Here is an 18,762-nt window from a genome sequence, read left to right on the forward strand (position 1 = left end):
GCCACAGGGCAGCGGCGCAGGGCGAAGTCCGCATCTGCGCATGTGCAGTGAGTGCAGGAGCCAGGGGGTGGGGACAGGGGCTGGACGCACAGAGTTGAGGGAAGGCTGCTGAAAACCTCTGCCACCTAGGCTGTGACTCGGCCGGAGGTGCCAACGGTGCAGATGAAGATGAGGGCTGGATTTGGGATTCTTTCCAAGGTAGAGTGGGCGGGATTTGTCCGGGGCAACAACAGCCCAAAAGACCGAGTCAGCCAATCATGGTTTAAGTTCGGTCTCGTTTTCCGGCCTCCAGCACCTGCCCAGGCACCCATCCATGTCTCTTGGATTTAATACAGATTATCCGTCAACTCATAACCCTTCTTCACGTCTTCCCTAACTACTCTCCGTTCCCCGGAGGAACGTTTGCCTCAAAGACGGGGACAGGAACCTTAGAACCGTGACTTTCGTTGCGCCTGACAAGGCAAAGAGTGTGCGCTGGGCTCTGTGTCCGCCCACTGGGTGATCCTAAACCGAGACTAACAATACTTTGTAACTTGCAGAAGACCACGAGGTCATATGAACGTGTGTCAGCATTTGTTAACATGTTGGGATGAGTGTCCGGTGAGGTCAAGGGTGGAGCTAGTTTAGCAGCAAGAAGCAAGGAGGGGGCCCATGAGGGCGCTTAAACTTCCACCTCCATAAAGGAGTCCCTTGAACTGCCACCTACAAATCCATTCCATCGAGCTCATCTGATTTCTCTGTGACTTTCCTGGTGTCCCCACTGCGAGTCTCCGTCCCAGGAGCCTTCTCAGTCTCAGGTGCCCGAGCACCGGTGGTCACCCTGTGGGTCAGAATTATTTTGGCCTCTCATAAAGGAGTCGGGAAGTATTTCCCAATTCTAAGAATTGGGTCACTTGGGGGTATTGGGTCATTTTTTCGTGCCACTGTAAATTATATATTTTAAAAATTTCACTCTACTGACAGTAAAACCTAACAAGGAAATTACAAGAAAGGAAAACAACAGGCCAAGCTGATTCACAAACATTGATGCAAAAATGTTAAACCAACTATTAGCAAATTGAGTACAGCAATACATGGCATGGATAACATATGATGACCGAGCAGGTTTTATCTTAGGAGAACAAGGTTGGTTTAACATTCAAAAGTTGGCTGCTGTACCTTAGCTCACTCCCTGAATCAAGAAGGAAACCCGTATGATCATCTCAATAGGTGCAGAAAAAGCATTTGATGAAATTCAATGTCCGTTAATGATCTTTGAAAACACCGCAGCAAAGTAGGAGTAAAAAGGAATCTCCTTAATCTGTTTTAAGGGTAGCTACCCAAAAAGGCACTTTTTTAAAAAGACTTTATTTATTTATTTTTACAGAGGGAAGGGAAGGAGAAAGAGAGAGAGAGGAACATCAATGTGCGGTTGCTGGGGGTCATGGCCTGCCACCCAGGCATGTACCCTGACTGGGAATCAAACCTGCGATGCTCAATCCACTGAGCTACGCCAGCCAGGCAAAAAAAGGCACTTTTATTTCAACATTGCACTGGAAGTCTTTGCAAGAACAATATGGCAGGAGGAGAAAATAAAGTTTATAAATATTAGAAAGGGAGGGAAAATTGTCATTGTTTGAAGATTACATAATTGTATACATAGAAAATGCAAAAGAATCTACAAAATATTAGAATTAATAAGTGATCTGAGCCAGATTATTATATGGCCATTGATACATGAAAATTAACTGTGTTTCTGCACACTGGCAACAAACAAATGGAAATAGAAAATAATTTTACACAATAGCATCAAAAACAGGAGGAATAAACACATAGGAGTAAACTTCGTGACAGAAGTACAAGACACTAGAAACTCCAAAACATTTTTAAGAGAAATGAAATAGAAAGATATACCATGTTCATGGATTGAAAGACTCACTATTATTAATTTGATCTATAGATTCAACATAATCCCAAATAAAATCCCAGCAGGCCTTTTTTTTGGTGAAAATTAGCATACTGCTTCTTATTGTCCTCATATTTCTTGCCTTTCCCTTTTTAAAATGAATTTTACTGAGGTTTAATCTCCACACTGTAAAATGCACTCATCAGTTCAGCCAGACGTAAAGATCTATGCACCCACATAGTCACCACCAAGTCAGGTTATGGGACATGTCCATCAACCCCCAAAACTCTCTCAGACCCCAGCCTTGGGCCACCATTCTCTCCCTTCTGTTTATGTAAATTAGTTTTTACCTTTCATAAAATTTAATATCAGTAAGATCGCATGGTGAGTATAATCTTGTATCTGGCTTCTTTTAGTCAACACAGTGTCCTTTTAAATTTGCTCATGTTTTTGCATGAATCAACAGTGTGCTTCTTTTTACTGATGAATGTTAACCACTGATTGAAAATGCCTAATTTAAGTATCTGTTCACCAACTAATGAACATCTGGCTTCTTTCCAGTTTGGCTCCACTGTGAATAATAGCGTCACCATGGACATTCACGTAAGAGTCTTTGTATGGGCATACATCTTCCTCTCCCCTCGGTAAGCAGAGAAGAGTGAATTGGTCGTATAGAAAATGTATGCTTAACTTCAAAAGAAACTGTCAAAACACTTTCCAAGGTGGTTAGACAATTTGGCATCTCCACCAACGACGTATGGGTGTTCCAACTATTCCACAGCCTTGTCTACACTTGGTGGTGTCAGCTTTTCAATTTTAGTTCTTCTAGCAAGTGTGTGGTGGTGGCACCACATGGTGTTTCAATTCACATTTTCCTGATAACGAATAATGTTGAAACCTTTCCACATCCTCATTAGCCATTCATGCATCTTTTTTTGTCAAGTGTCCATTTAGATCTTTTGATCATTTTTAAGCTAGATTTTTTTATTATTGATTATAAGAACACATATACACACAATAAATACATATATACATTATGTTGTATTATATTATGAACATGTTGTTTACAAGTCCTTTTCCAGGTGTATATATAGGGATACTTTCTCCCAGTCTGTGGGTGCATTTTTTTTTGGTATCTTTTAAAGAGTAGAAAGTTTCTACTTTGATCAAATCCAATTAAAATTTTTTTATGATGTACGTTTTTAACATCCTAAGAAAGCTTTGTCAACTCCAACATAGCAAAGAGTTTTTCTCTTAGAAGTTTTAACATTTAGGTCCGCCACACATTTTGAGTTAGTTTTTGTGCATGATGTGAAGTAAGGGTTGAGGTTCACACTTTTCCCATATTAGTATGGAGTTTCCCAGGATCATAGGTTAAACATATTAACCTTTCCTCTACTGAATTACATTGACCCCTTTGTAGAGCAACCCTTGACTACACATGAATCTTTTTGCACTCTCCAACGGCACACTTCGGCAACGTGATTTTCATGTTTATATGAAAATGCAAGGGGCGCAGAGGAGCAGAGAAGAAGACAAGATCAGAGAGTGTAGTCCTATGGTAATTAAAGCAGTTTAGTGTGGACACAAAAAATAAATCAAACAAGAGAATATAAGTAAGTCAGACATAGTCTAATATACAGGGTGGGGCAAAAGGAGGTTTGTAGCTGTTCCTATGGAAAATTATGTAATAATTAATAATAACACAAGAATAAACTCTGTGTTTCATGGACTCACAACTGTAAACCTACCTTGTATATATAGTCTCCTGAGTTACAGTAAACATTCTACTGTGATTCACTGGGCAGGTGATGGTCTTCCCAATGAATGAAGTTGTGGGGAAATACGTGAAACTTACCCCTACCTCACACCATACAGAGAATTAATTCAAATGGATCATAGAGATAAATGTGGACAATAAAAAGGGTAAAACTAACAGAAGAAAACATGGGAGACCATCTTCACTAGTGTGGGATTAACAATGATTTCTTGAACAGGATACAGAAAGTTCTAACCATAAAAAAAAAAAAAAAAGATTGAAGGCCCTGGCTGGTGTAGCTCAGTGGATTGAGCGCAGGCTGCAAACCAAAGTGTCGCAGGTTTGATTCCCAGCCAGGGTACATGCTTGGGTTGCAGGCCATGACCCCCAGCAACCGCACATTGATGTTTCTCTCTCTTTCTATCTCCATCCCTTCCCTCTCTACAAATAAATTTGAAAAATATTTTTTAAAAAAGATTGATAAATTAATTTTCATTCAAATTGAAAACGTTTGTTTAACCAAAAGACATTCAGAGATTAAAAAAGCAAATCACAACCTGGACAAAGTTATTATTATTAAATGCATTCAACTAAAGGCTTATATTTGGAGTTCCCACAAATTAATAATGAAAAGCAAACCATCCATCTTTTTACAAGGCCAAAGATTTGAACAGGATCTTCCTCAAAGGGGTTATTTAAGTGGCCGATAGCCTTTCTCATGGTGCTCCATGTCACTGCCATTTAGGGAAATACAGATTAGAACCATGGTGAGATACCACGGCACACCCACAGAATGGCTAAAACTGAACAGACTGACAGTATCAAGTGTGGGCAAGGATGCAGGGCAGTGGAATGTTCACCCATGGCTGGTGAGAGGGCAAATAAATAGTTGCCTTGTAAACCATCTGGCAATTTCTAATGCAGTGTGCACATATCCTATGAGCCTACAGTCTCACCCCTCAATAAATAACCTAACAGAAATGCACATCGGGCACCCATGGGCATGTATGAGAATGACCTCAGCAGCAAAACCACTGAACAGCACACAAACGACATAGACAGAGAAATAAATCATGGTGCCTTCACCTGGTAGAGCACTACCCAGCAATGCAGTGCTCTGACTATGGCTACGTACAATAATCACGTGGATTAACTTCACACACAAAAGAAAGTAGACACAAAAGAATACATCCTGTATGGTTGTATTTGTATAAGATTCAAAACTAGGCTAAGGTGATGTACAGATTAGTGAGGTAGTTACCTTTTTAGGGGAGGGAGAGATAGCTGGAAAACTGGGTGGGGTGGAGGAGGGGGCAGCCTCGGAAGTCCTGGTCAAGTTCCAGAGCGAGTTACTCAGCCTTGACATTTGTGGTATGTTGGGCTGGGCCCTTCTTTGCTCTGGTCTGCACTGCAGCGTCCCTGGCCTCCTCTACTGGGACAGTCAAAAACATCTCCAGACGTCTCCGCTGTGGGCCCTGGGGAAGGGGCGCCAGCACTCTCCCGGTCGAGGACCCAGGACTGGTCCTGGGGGAGCTGGGTGCGTGTGCTCATTTGATGAAAATTCGCTGAGCCACACACACACACACACACACAATCCAGCAAGTTTCCTGCACGCATAAAAACTTTTGTAACTGAGAGATTTTTAAAATTAAAAAAAAAAGAAGTCAATGAATAGCTAAAAGAACCAAAACTTTTAAAGTGAGCACAGAAAATTTTCGAATGAGCAGTGGAATGTCTTGTGTGCATATGAGGAGACGAAGGTCGCGGGTGTACAGGGGTCCTGCTGGCAGTGGGCCCCGGCAGAGAACCCTTCCCCCACTCCCACCCCCTAGCCCCTCCCCCCACCCCATCTCCTGCAGACTCGCTCCCAATGCAGCCCCGAGACAGAGCCCAGGCTGAGTCTACACGGGGACCTCTGGAGCTCGAACCCCGCTGTGGAACCAGGGTGGATGGATGCGGCTGCCCAGCACCCTGCAAAGAGGATTCTGAAAACCAATATCCCGTGCAAACAGGATATTAGCTTTTGTCAGAGAGATCAAAAAAAGTCTTGAGGTTTTTCGTCGCAGCCTCAGCCTCTCCCTCTCTGGCTTCATCTGCTCATTTCAGCGTGCAGGCAGGAAGAGATGGCAGCCGGGGAGGTGCAGGTCTATGCGAAGGTCAACAGCAAGCTCAGAGGCCGCAGCGCCGCCTCGCTCCTGGACCCGCTTCTGGGGATGGGCTTCCCGGCACACACGGCGTGAGTACTGCCCGGTGGGCGCCTGCCCCTGCCTCCCAGCCTGGCCCTTCCGAGGTCCCTGCCACAGAACAGCAGGGCGGCTCGGGGCACCTACTTCCTGTCGCAGGGGTGCCCGTGGCAGGGTGAGAAACTCTCTCGGGTCAGACCCTTTTCTGCTTTTTTTGTAAACGAAATGATCGGGACGTACTCTGCTGGCTGAATGGTGGGTGGGGTGGCCTGGTTTGTGGGAATTAGAAGTGTTACCACAGCACCCCGTTTCTCAGGGTTTGGAGGAGCTGGAGGCCTACTTGTAGCCTCTTCGTAAGGCAACTCAGTGCCTCTGAGGGGACATTGCAAACGCTGATTTGAACGGCCCAGTGAGCCCCTCATTCTGCTGAGATGAGAATGTCTCCAAAGGTGCCGGAAAGCATTCGTCCTTACAAAAAGTCTTTTGACTGTCCGGTCATGAAACAAAATGGTCAGGAAACTACCGGGTTAGCACGGTCCTCCTTGCCCACGGAGAAAGTCCACACGTAGAAGAGTTTAACCCAAGGAGAGAGAGAAGACACCCCGAAGCCATGAGCTAGGATACCGACCCCGGGTTACTGCTTCCACAGGAAACCGATTTCTTGGAGCGGGTCCGCTCGGACGCTCACCCGCACGGAAAACACATCAGAAGCCCCCTTGGGGAAAACCCTGGACTTGGGAAGGGGGCAAACCCTCCTTAAACCCTGTAGCCAAATCCCAGCCAAACTGGGCGAAATGCTGCTGAAGCTAGAGCCCTTCCTCCTGCAACCCAGATAGGGCTGCGTCCTCACGTTCGAAATAAACCCGGGGCCCGTGACATGGAGAAGGGAAGCCGGCGTGAGCCGAGCACGTGCTGTGCGCCCAACCTCGTCCTGAGCGCCTTCTGCCGGGTGCACTTGGGGACACTGAGGCCGGAGAGGACAGCTGGAGGCAGGGCAAGACCCGAGCCCCACTCTCGAATGCACCTATGAGGCCCAGGGGTGCTTTGTCACGCCCCTGACCGGTAGCATAAACACATGCTCAAAATACCTTCTGGTTTGAACGTTAGCCACAAGTCAGGGGTCGGACACATGCGCTAAGCTTCTCATGAGCCTGAAGCACCCCAAGTAAGGCCCCACGCCAAGGCCTCTCTGGGGGAACCTCTGCAGGGGGTGCATCCACAGAGCAGCACGGGGCTGCGGCCTCCTGGGCTCCTCATCACCCCCCGACACTGGGGGCTGAACCCCTGAACGAAGTCCCTGAACCTCACTCCTGGCTATTCAGTGTGGTCCGGTTCAGTTATTCAACCGGCGTGCGCACATCCTGGTTGCAATGCCCAGTGAGACACAGCCGGGCCTCAGGGCCCCGCAGGCAGGTAGTGGAGGCAAACGGACACGAGCTCATTGAGATGACAAGTGTGGTGACCATGTACGTGGTGGGGCAACAGAGGCGCTGCCCCTGCCCAGTGGTTGGGGGAGGGCTTCTGGGAGGAGGAGGCTTTCGAGCCAGGCCTGGAAGAGCCATGGGCATATTGGCTCAGGGCCACATTTGGCAGGAAAACAGGTGCACGCCAGGGCTGGGGCCCCTCACAGCCAACTGCAGGATCAGAGAGTGGGTCCACCTGGCCCTAGTGCAGGGTGCCTGGGGCATGGCGGGGGGATGGGACCACGGGCGTGGGCAGACCTCAGGGCGTGAGCCCTTGGACTCCAGGCCGAGGATTGGAGGCAGGGGTCGAGGGAGGAAAACGAGCAGGTCGGCATTGTCCAAAACCACAGTAGGCTCTGCAGGGGACAGAGGCCCGGCCACCACGTCCAGCTGGGAAGCGAGGCATCCAGCTCCTCGCTGGGCTGCCCCTGCCTCTCGCCCTTTCCCCCAAAATGGCAGAGAGGGTTCTGAATGCTCCTTGTGTTCTGCTTCCTGTAGGCTGAAGGCATTGGCAGCCACTGGGAGAAAGTCGGCGAAAGAGGCAGCCGAGTGGTGAGTGCGGTTGTCTTCACACACCGGACAGTGTGGAAATGGGGGGACCCCTCGAATTGCTCAGTACGGTCCAGACAGGGCGGGGCCGCCTCCGTGCCCACCCACCCAGCTCCGAGGGAAAGGAATAAACAGCTCTGGTGTAAAGTAAAACACAAAACAGCGAGAACCTCAAACAAGGTTTCCTTCACTTAGAAATTCTGATTCAGTCCAAATGCAACTGTCCAAGAAGGGAAAAGTCCGTTCCATTTGTGGAGCGAAGGGAAGAGCCCTTTGGCGGGTATAAAACAGAGGCCGCCGCTCTCTCGGGTGGCAGCCTTGGATGGGGACAGAGTTTATTGGGGTCGTGAATGTCCCGTAGGGCCTCGATTGGCACGGTGCAGTTCAAGGGGTGCCGCGTGCCTGGGGGCAGGGGTGGGAGCTCTGGCTCAGGGCCGCGCCACCGCCTGCCAGCTCTGGGACTCCGCACACCGCCCACGGCTCTGGGCCCCCATTGTCTTATCTGGGGATCTGGAGAGGCCGCCCCACTCTCTGAAACCCAGCCCCGCCTGAGTGTGCCATGATGCCATCCTGCTGCCTGCGGGGGAAGTCCCCTCTCGCTGTGCCCGAAACTGCTGTCGTGAAACTCCAACAAAAAAACCGGGTCCCGCCAGGCTGGGGTGCCCCTCACGGAGCAGGACGGCAGGTGCTGACAGTGGTCCTCTGTGTGCCCAACATGTCCCCCATGGGAACGCCCCTCCTCCTCCAGAAACCCTGGGCCGAGAGCCAGGCAGGCGGCCCCTCCATGGGATGGCAGGGCCAGCCTGGCCCATTTGAACGGGACCCGCAGAACCCACCGCTCTGAGGGCCCTGGTTGGTCCCTCAGCCACCAAGACCAGAAGTCCCACCAAGGAGCTGGGAGACAGCAGGATCCCCTAGTCCCTGCGCAGGGTGGGCCCGACCGCTCTCACACTCAGGGCAGTGCAAATGAGGTGCCCTTAAAAACAACAGGCACCTGCCAGCGTTGGTGGGGGGCAGGGAAGGGTGGTGGTCTCTTCCTTTCCTGGTTGCAATCCGGGCTGTCTGGTTGCATTCTGGGGTGCCTATCAACTCTGACACTGGGTATAGCCACCCAAACAAGCAGTTCCAAGTCTAAGGGCAACCTCTGGAGAAATACAAAGGGACTGAAAACACAAGTGCAAAAGCCGTAATTACAGCGTTACAAAGAAAATTATTTAAATGCACCCCTGTGGAATGAATGTACCGACGGTTACCTGTGTCCACGATGGGATGTTATACAGCCCGAGAAATTTCCTGCTCAACTAGCTGTATATTTATTAACATGGGGGAATCAGGAAAACACTGTCGAGTAAAAAAATGCCAGTTACGGCTGTGAATGGTGTGGCTCAGTCGGTTGGGCGTCATTCCACAAAGCGAAAGGTTGCCCGTTGGATTCCTGGTCAGGGCACAGGCGCGGGCTGCGGATTTCGTCCCCGGTCAGGGCGTGCAAGAGGCAACCGATGGATGTTTCTCTCCCGCATCGATGTTTCTCTCTCTCTCTTTCTCCCTCCTTTCCCTTCTCTCTAAAAGTAAATAAATAAAATCTTAAAAAATGTAAGTTGCAGAATAATTTGAACAATGGCCTGTAATTTATATAAAACACACACAAGTGCTGTCTATGAATTTATTACTTAAATGTCTGGAGGAAAGCAAAACCTCTTAACCGTTGAGGTTGCCTCTAGAAGGGGCAAGGAGTCAGGGGGAGGGGGAGGGGTGCCTCTGTCGGTGTTTTTTTTTAAAGAGTTTATTTATTTATTTTTAGAGAGGGAAGAGAGAGAGAGAGAGAGAGAAACATCAATGTGCGGTTGCTGGGGGTTATGGCCTGCAACCCAGGCATGTGCCCTGACTGGGAATCGAACCTGCGATGCCTGGTTCGCAGCCCGTGCTCAATCCACTGAGCTACGCCAGCCAGGGCAGTGTTCTTTATTATTATTAAGGAGACGCATTTGCACATAACTAACGTTTTCCCGAGAGGGTGCATATTGCGTCCTAAACTTAGTATTATCTCACGAGCGCTTTCCTGAGACATTAGCGAGTCTTCAAGACCGCAGTTTTTAACGAACAGATAAGTAAATGTACTGTCATTTCCCTAGCTTTTCCTTTTTTCCTATCATAAATAACGCTACAGCAAATGTTTTATCCACGCAGTTTTCTTTTCTACTTTTTGTTTTTTTCCTTTGGTTCCGATTCTGGGGGTAGAACGATTAGTTCCAACGGTCCAGGCGTGTTAAGGCTTTGACCTGGGCCGGCCCACTGCCAGGTGTGGGGATCGCGTAAGCTCATCCTGGAACCTCACGGCACCTGTGGCACGACAGCGTGTGACTTAATCCTTTGGAGAGCATTGCATTCATCTGACACATGAGAAAAACGGTCGTTTTAATTCTCCTGTTTATTCTCAGTGAGAATGCTCTTGAATTATGGTCTGCCTATTGATTTCCCTCACACCTGAAATAACTTTGTCTGAGTTGAAAGGAAATGGGATGGCCCCTCTAAACTCTGTCTCTTTCTCTGTGGTTTTGACCTTTACCTTTAATTGGAAGTATGAGATAAAATTAAAATGTGAATTTTTTCCCACAAAATGTTCAGCACTCTGGAGCTGGCTGGACCACAGAGGTCATTTGAAGACTGGCTTCTGAGTGTCACTGTCACCTCCCTCACACTTTCTCGGCCTCTGACCTGGGAATCAGAGGGGCAGCGTCTGAGACCCGAGCAGCTGCCCCAGGCACTGTGTTGGGGGCACCTCACCGGGAGGGGTGGGGAACAAGGGTTGGGGTGCACGTGCCTCCGGTGCTCAGCACGGGCTGTTGCTCTGAGGGGCCGGTCTCCAGGGGGACGGGACCTTTTTGTCGCAACACCAGGTGAAGGTGGCCTGTGCTCCGTTGCAGGCTGCGCTGTCACTGCAACGACCCTTCTCTGGATGACCCCATCCCCCAGGAGTATGCCCTTTTCCTCTGTCCCACGGGGCCCCTGCTGGAAAAGCTTCAAGAGTTCTGGAGAGAGAGCAAGCGCCAGTGCACGAGGAACCGAGCCCATGAGGTCTTCCCGCACATAACGCTCTGTGACTTCTTCACGGTGAGTCAGCCCCAGCGTGCCTTTGACGCCCGTTAACCCAGCAGCGGAAGTCATTTTCTGTGAAAACCAGGCAGTGACGGGACAAAATCGAGGGTTTTTGGTTTATGTGGATGGGGTGGGCCACAACCGCAGTGTCAGCTGACCTCTTTCTGCAAGATGTCCTTTACTTTCCTCCTCGCCTTCAGGTGGTCAACTCCTACTCATCCTTCAGAACCCAATTCATTTATCCCCTCTCTTTTTTAAGTCTTGCCCAGCTTCCCAGACAGAAGGAATTTTGGCTCTTTGTGCTCCCACCTTCCTTCGCTGATGTCTCTAAGTGGCACTTGCCCTGTCGTACGGCAATGTGTCCGGGGCAATGTCTCCGCATTCCTCACCAGAACAAGTCCTTCGGGGAAAGCCACCCCTAGAGCTGGTCACGGGGCCTCAAACGGAGGGGTGGGTGGGTTTGGGCCAGTCAACGATGTAGGACTGGTCCCCGCCTGGGGGACCAGCCCCGCCTTAGAAAATGGCCACACGGACAGCTCCACAGGGGCCCTGGGAAGGTGAGGAGGGCCTGGCTGCTGGGAAGAGAAGCAGGTGTGAGAATGAGGGAGGGAGGGAGGGACAGACACCACTTCCTCTGCGGTTCCATCAGAAAATCCCGGAGAGGACACACCCTGGCCCAGCCCTGCTGTGGCCAGCTCTGTGGGCTCCACCCAGGTCCAGCCTCGCCATCTAGACAAGCCTCTCTGGGTGGCTGGCGGGGGAGCGTGGCAGCGTGGCACTGTGGCACTAGGAGGGGTGTTGGGACAGAACTGTGGGCGCGGCGAGGACGCAGGGTCAGAGTCTGTGTTGGTTCTCGGGCCTCCCAGGGTCAGGCTCCAGGCTGAGAGGTGCTGGGGATTTCTGGGGGAGAAACGCCCGTGATGGGTAAAGGAGAAGACAGGATGGGTAGGGCGAGCCTCACAGGCCTGGCACCCGTGCACGGAGGGGAGGGAGACCAGGGCCCAGAGCCTCACCCACATTTGCTGCTCCCAGAAAGACAGGGAGCTGGGAGCCGGGACCCCGTCGGGCGCAGAACAAACCCATAACCCCGAACACACGAACCAGACAAGTTACGTTACAGTTACAGCACTGTGAGCAGAAAAGGGGCTCACTGGGCTGCACGATTTTATTAATTACATTAATAGATGTTTAAAAATAGTAAATGAGCCACTTTAAAATGAAGCTGGAGCTGCCCCCACCCCGGGAGGACCTGCCCCACACGTCTGGCGCCTCAAACCTCGGAGCGCCAGAACAGGGCCAGGTCAGCTGAGGCTGCGCCTGAGCAACCCTGTGCCCAGAGAACTGTCTGCAAGGATAACAGGAAAGCAGAGGTGCTGGCTGCCAGCTCACAATGCTTTAAATTACTTAGCATGAACATGATGACGATGCATCATCTGCACCAGTAGCGATGCCTTCCTGCTACGGATGGAGCTGTTCCCCTGCCTTTCTCATCAAGGCCCCTGGCCTTTGTCTCCAGATCCGAGCAGTGTTTGGGCTTCTGCCTGAATCAGTGCTTCCCAAGCAGCTCTTCTTTGGTCTGGTCTCACATAAATGCCCGTCGCCTCCCACGTTGAAAGCCCTTTCATTTTAGGTGAACAGGGGGACCTGGTAACAAGCCCTGAGAAAGCACACAGCTGTCTCTTCCCTTAGTGTGAAGACCAGAAGGCGGAGTGCCTGTACGAGGCTCTGAAGAGAGCCGGCGACCGGATGCTGGGCTCCTTCCCCCCGGTGGTCCCTCTGGTTCTCCATTCTTCCATCAGCTACCTGGGCTTCTTCGTGAGCGAGGGCTCTGCAGACGTCATCCGGGAATTCGCCACGATATTCGCCACGGAGGCGGCCGTCTTAGCAGGTAGGCAGGCCCGGCCATGGGCACCCGTTAATAGAACGTGGCCCCTTTGTGTCCGGGGCTGTGCTCACTGCACTTGGGTACAGTGGGTGGACCCCAAAGGCAGGAGGCACGCAGGCCGTTCCTTAACACAGCGACAGTCAGGCGGCTGGCCGGGCTGGCCGGGCAGGGCTCAGGGGTGCACTGCCCTTGCCCGAGCCACATCCATCCCCACCACTCCCTTGCCAAGCAACTTCTCTGATACGGCCTTGACCCAAGGCCGAACAATTTCCCTAGATCCTCCCTAATGCACCCAGTGTCCTTATAAGGTAAGCAAACAGAGAGCCCGCGTGGTCTAGTCTCTGACGGGAAGAGCCTCGTTTGCTTTGATTTCAAAGTGATTTTCCAAACCCCCGCCACATTCCAGCTTCAGAGAAACTGTCCCAGGTGGGGACGCCGCATGGCTGTGTAATGACAGGGATTGCGGGCTGGTGCTCGCACGGAGAGACAGGGCCGCCCCCCAGCCCCGGGCCCACCTTGGGCATCTCTCCTAACCACGTCGGCGCTGTGTGTTAAACACAGGTCCTCGCTGGTTTATTTGAAGTTTTAGGTGTGAGCTTAGTCCTCTCTCCTTGGCCTTTCGGGGAAAGATGATCTAGACTCACTCTGAGACTCAACAAAATCCCCTTTTCCCCAAACACCAGCCAGGTCTGGGGACTGAGGCTCGGGCTGGCATTAGCGGGAAGAATTCTGGACTTGACCTTCGAAGATGGTTAGCCGTGTGCCTTAATCCAGGCACCTCAACTCCCCAAGGCATTTTTCTTTCTCTGCAAAATGGTGAGGCTCTTGTTCTTGGAACGATGTAGCCTATTTTTGTGGAAATTCCCTCTTGTTCCTGGTACTTCTCAGTACTGTGATCTGCCGACTCTGAAACTCAAAGGCCACGGCCCTGGTGGGAAGACCCCTCCCCGCCCCCGCACAGGTGGCCCGTCTGCCCCGTCCTCACACAGGTGTGAACCCAGGTCCATGACTCTCAGATTTCCATTGGCAGGCTGCCTTGTCGGGCCTGGAGGTCAGCTACGCTGGGTAGCTGTGAGCCTACCCCTTGTCTCTGTGGATGAGTCTCCTTTACATAAAGGTGACCTCAAAGGTTGTCCCTTGACTCTCCTGCCCCTGAAAAGACAGCATGGTTCTTGTCCCGGTGCAGCGTGTCAGCCATGCGCCTCGGAGCTGGCTGGGTGCTTCCCTTCCTCTTCCCTTCTCCCCCCAAAGTGGGTCTCGTTGCCCATTTCACAAACGGAGAGACTGAGGCTCGGAAGGGTGTACTGTCTGCCCGAGGCCACCGTCCGGGGTTGAATAGTGTCCCTTCAGATTCATGTCTCCCCACAGCCTCAGATCAGGGCCCTGCTCGGAATTAGGGTCTTTGCAGATGTAATTAGTTAAAACGAGGTCACCCTGGAGTAGGGTGAGCCCTGAGTCCCATGACTGGTGTTTGTGCTCGGAGAGGACTCAGGGACACAGGAAGGAGGCCATGTAAAGACGGAGGCAGGGATCCGGTGATGCAGCCACAAGCCAAGGAGCACCCGGGGCCCCAGAAGCGGGAAGAGGCAGGAAGGACCTTCCCCCTCCCAGAGGCCCAGACAGAGCGGGCCCTGCCAGCACCTTGACTTGAGACTTCCATTGTTTCAGAACTACGAGGGAACAAATTTCCATTTGAGGCCACCCAGTCGGTGGCAGTTTATGACAACAGCCCCAGGAAACCAGCAGAGCCCCCTGCCCAGGGCGTGGGGGAGCTAGGCCTGGAGTCCAGCTGCGTCTCACTCTGCACCAGCTGGGCTTTCTACTGAGCAGCCACGGGTCCTGAGAGATGGGTCCACGCTGGACTCTGAGCAGGCTGGCCCTGCCCTCCTGCTCCCTATGCCCTGAGCCTGATCCCGAGGGCTTCAGAAGGGCCAGCCCCAGCTCCGCTGTCTCCCGGGCCCCCCCTCCTGCCCCCATCGAAACATCCCCACGGGCATGGGGCCACAGAAAGAAGAAAAGACAAGGGCCCATTCAGAAGTCAGGGTGACTCACTGATGGCTCCGGTGACAGCAGCGGTGGGTCTCAGGCCACACTGACTCAGGTGGCAAGGCGGCCCTGCCCCTTCCGCTGAGGGAAGGAATTTCCCCGACACCCACTCAATCTCTTGCCTCAGGCTTCTCACCTCCACGGTGGTGGGTGAAACCTGGGTGGGGCCGCCAAGTCTGGGCTCCAGGAAGTGTCCGCGGCGCCCTTGATGCTTTTCAGAGGAGGGCAGGTCCTGCCTGCTGCCGCGTGCTGCCCATGCAGAGGAAGCGGGTAACCGACAGTAACTGAAAGACTCGGAGACGCTGTGGGCTCGGAGACCGGTTTCCACGGCAGCCCCCGCAGGCAACCCTCGCCATCCTCGTGGCGCTGCTGTCGAAACGGAAGCTGAGTCAGGCCAAGGTGGCCCGGCCGAAAGGAGCAGCGTGGGTCTAAAGCCAGGTCTACCTGACACCAAACTCTGAGCTGTTCCCGTCGGTGGCCGCCTCCCCGGAACAGAAAACGCTCTGTGGCCCAGGTGAAATCAGACCCCGGCTGACTCGACAGCCCCGGAGTGAGGACCGAGGGCCGAGACCCCCGTGAAGACCAGAGCCCCCGCCAAAGCGAGCCAGGTGTCAGAGAGCCTGTCACGCTCAACAGGATTGTGTTGCCTGTGGCATTTTCTCCCCGAGACTCTGCAGCCAGCTGAGCAAGAAGCCACCGACCTGGAGAGTGAGCCCACTAGGCCAGGCCACTAAGTGACATGCGCTCCCCAGGGGTGTAGTGTCGGCTTTCTATACCAGTTAATCCACTGTTGGGGCAGCTGGCTTGCGAAGTGATAGGTCCCAAACTCTGCCTGCAAATCCCCATCTCTACCCCCACCTCTTTTACTTTTCCTTGTAGAATCCGCAGGTACCCAACCATCGCCTTTATCAGGCGAACTCTGCAAGATGGCACAGTCTGGGGGAGTCCTTGCCTGGCCAAGGAAGGCCCGGTGCGGAGGCAGGGAGGCAGGGAGGCAGGGAGCCGTGGGTAGGGGCTCGCGCTGCTGAGCCTGGGCATGCAGCCACCCTGGGCGCGCAGTCATCCGGGGCGCACGGTGCTGACGGCGGGCAACCCTGTGTTTACCCGGTTTTGCAGACTGCACCGTGAAGCCCTGCACCAAGCAGCTGCATCTGACACTGGCCCACAAGTTCTACCCCCACCACCAGAGGACGCTGGAGCAGCTGGCCAAGGAGGTGAACCCGGGCCACAGCTGCCAGTGGACCGCGGCGCTGTACTCGCGGGACATGCGCTTTGTGCACTACCAGGTGAGCGTCCCGGGCCGGCAGGGAGATGGATCCCCCCACAGAAACTGCCCATGTGGCCTCCCCAACCGAGAACGCACCCCAGCCGCCCTCCACTGGAGGTATTTTAGTGCAAGGAAGCACTTCTGTTCTTTCTCTACAATTTTTTCTTTCTTTGTGCAATTTGCAACCAGCATTGTTTTCTATATATAGGGTGAGGCAAAATAGATTTACAGTTGTGAGTATGTGAAACAGAGTTTATTCTGCATTTATGAATTATTGTATTATTTTCCATACGAGCAACCATGAACCTCCTTTTGCCCCATCCTGTATAAGTAAGTTGCAGACACACAAATTTGAGGGGGAAATGGAAGCATTTCTGGCAATAAAAAATGAACTATTGTGAAGTTCATTTATTATATATATATTATGTTGCTTATTACTGTGTCTTGCCATGTATAATGTATACATTTTTGCCCATATTTTTGAGAGAAAAATAAGGATGCATATTATACATGAGTAGTACTAATTCCATATCTATATAAATGTTTTTAATTCTTTTGCTTATGCTTATTTATGCTTATGCATTAAAAGTGTAACTCTAGAAAGCAATAATGATATTGATATGCCAAATAATACCCTGGAATGCAATAACTGGCTTGGTTTCTAAATATACATAATTGAGTTAAAAAATTAAAATGAAACCTTGTTTTCCCTAAAAGTTCAGGCCAAAAACATGGGTGTGCATTATACGTGGCAAAATACGGTCATTTGTTCACATAATGATTGGGGTGAAGCTTCACCCCAAGACTGTCTCCCACTAAACTGATTCGTTCAGACGGAATCCAAGTGGGGCCCCCCACGGACCCACGGAACACGTGCGGCTGAATCCACTGTGTTCCGGGCTGTGAAAGAAGCTGTCAGACACTTCACAGCAGGGAAGGTAGATGTGGAAGTTGGGTTATGCTTTGAGGTATTTCATATAAGAAATAAGGACAAAGATAGATACATAGATACATGGATACAGGGATCGATAAATGACAGATGAGTGGTAGAAAAAGAGAGAGATGATAGGCATTATAGAAAGATGGTAGAAAGATAGATAGATGACAGACATGATAAATGGATGATTGGTGGTAGATGATGGATAGATGATAAATACATGCGTATTGTACACACATACTAGACAGATGATAGACACCAAAATTCATTTCTAAATCTATCCAGAGACTTCTGTGCTGTATTTTGTCATATTCTAGCCATCTGTCATCTGACAGAGGCTTGGGGGGCACCCTGGAGACACGCTGCCCATGAGAGAGCCTAAAAGCCAAAGGCAGACATGAGCCCCCTACTGTCATCTTTCCCAGCCCCCGTCCTTGCTGGAGACATGAAAACGTTTGCTTCCTTTCCAGACCCTGAGGGCCGTGTTTCAGTACAAACCCCAGAACGTGGACGAGCTGCCACTAAATCCCGGCGACTACATCTTCGTGGACCCCACGGAGCAGGAGGAAGCCAGCGAGGGCTGGGTCATTGGGCTCTCGCAGCGGACCGGCTGCCGAGGCTTCCTGCCCGAGAACTACACGGAGCGAGCCAGTGAGTGCGACACCTGGGTGAAACACAGGTGAGCGGCGCCTCCAGCAGCGGTGGCCCAAAGGTCCCCGCCCTGGTGTCTGAGCGTGTCCACCTGCAAACAGTGGCCGCGGTGTTTGCATGCTTCTAGACCGTTCCACCACTGGTATAAATTGCAATGTTATCCCTTTACTGGATACAGTAAAGACCTTGGCTGACCCCTGGTTCTCTGCTGATAACACTCAGAAGATGAGAATTATCATATATGGCTTCTGAGATCTTAATTTCAAAAGACTACAAAATACTACTTCCTTGTCATGGACATAGATAACCATCAGAAGTCCTGTGCTTGGCTTTACTGATCTCTACCCAGTCACACAGGTGTCCAACCCATTGGTGTCTCTGGGCCACACTCTAAGAAGAGTTGTCTTGGGCCACAGATTACCAAATACATTGCGACACACAATCACCAAAAAAAACCTCATAATGTCTTAAGTAAATTTACGATTTTGTGTGGGGCCTCATTCATAGCCAATCTGGGCCCCACGTGGCCTGTGGGCCCTAGGTTGGACACCCTGCTTCTGCAGTCCTATGGCACAGTATTAGCTTCCTGTTGTTGTATGACAGACGTCCTTAACCTGACAGCTAACACCACATGCATGTATTACCTCGCAGTTTCCACAGGCCAGGAGTCTGGGCGTGGCTGAGCACAGGGGCTCCCACAGCTGGGGTCAGGTCTGGGCTGGGGCTGGGGGCTTCCTGGAGGCTGAGGGTCTTCCCCCAAGCACGCACGGTTGTTGGAAGAATTCATTTTCTCGAAGCTACAGGGCTCCTGGCGGTGTCCTGTTCAGCTGGAATTTCTTAATTCTAGTGTCTTCAGCATCACCTGAACAGTCTGAGGATTTTCAAAATCACCAAGTACTGGTTCCTCTTCCTGAACAATTCTTCCCTCGATTTCCCTCTCTCCTCTCACCTTTAACCCTTTGCGTGGCAGTGCGCTTAGCAGCGTAACCGACTTCCTCCCTTACCAGTTGCGCTTCCCGTGGACAATTTCACTAAACTTTT

At 51.3% G+C, this 18,762-nt stretch overlaps 1 protein-coding gene across 2 annotated transcripts in view; it reads left to right on the forward strand.

Annotated features, from left to right (window-relative positions):
• Positions 1–5,711: 5,711 nt before the first annotated feature.
• UBASH3A (ubiquitin associated and SH3 domain containing A) overlaps positions 5,712–18,762 on the forward strand; it is a 35,515-nt gene continuing 22,464 nt past the window's right edge. The window contains exons 1-6 of one of the 2 annotated variants that reach the window (XM_028505016.2): positions 5,712–5,880; positions 7,789–7,842; positions 10,764–10,950; positions 12,625–12,823; positions 15,983–16,152; positions 17,541–17,749. In XM_028505016.2, the coding sequence (XP_028360817.1) occupies positions 5,768–5,880; positions 7,789–7,842; positions 10,764–10,950; positions 12,625–12,823; positions 15,983–16,152; positions 17,541–17,749 (932 nt within the window). In that variant the 5' untranslated portion in view covers positions 5,712–5,767. The remainder of the gene's footprint in view (positions 5,881–7,788; positions 7,843–10,763; positions 10,951–12,624; positions 12,824–15,982; positions 16,153–17,540; positions 17,750–18,762) is intronic. The other variant, XM_036017465.1, reaches the window with a different exon arrangement.

This window comes from Phyllostomus discolor, chromosome 2 (assembly GCF_004126475.2).
Source record: "Phyllostomus discolor isolate MPI-MPIP mPhyDis1 chromosome 2, mPhyDis1.pri.v3, whole genome shotgun sequence".
Taxonomy (NCBI): Eukaryota; Metazoa; Chordata; class Mammalia; order Chiroptera; family Phyllostomidae; genus Phyllostomus; species Phyllostomus discolor.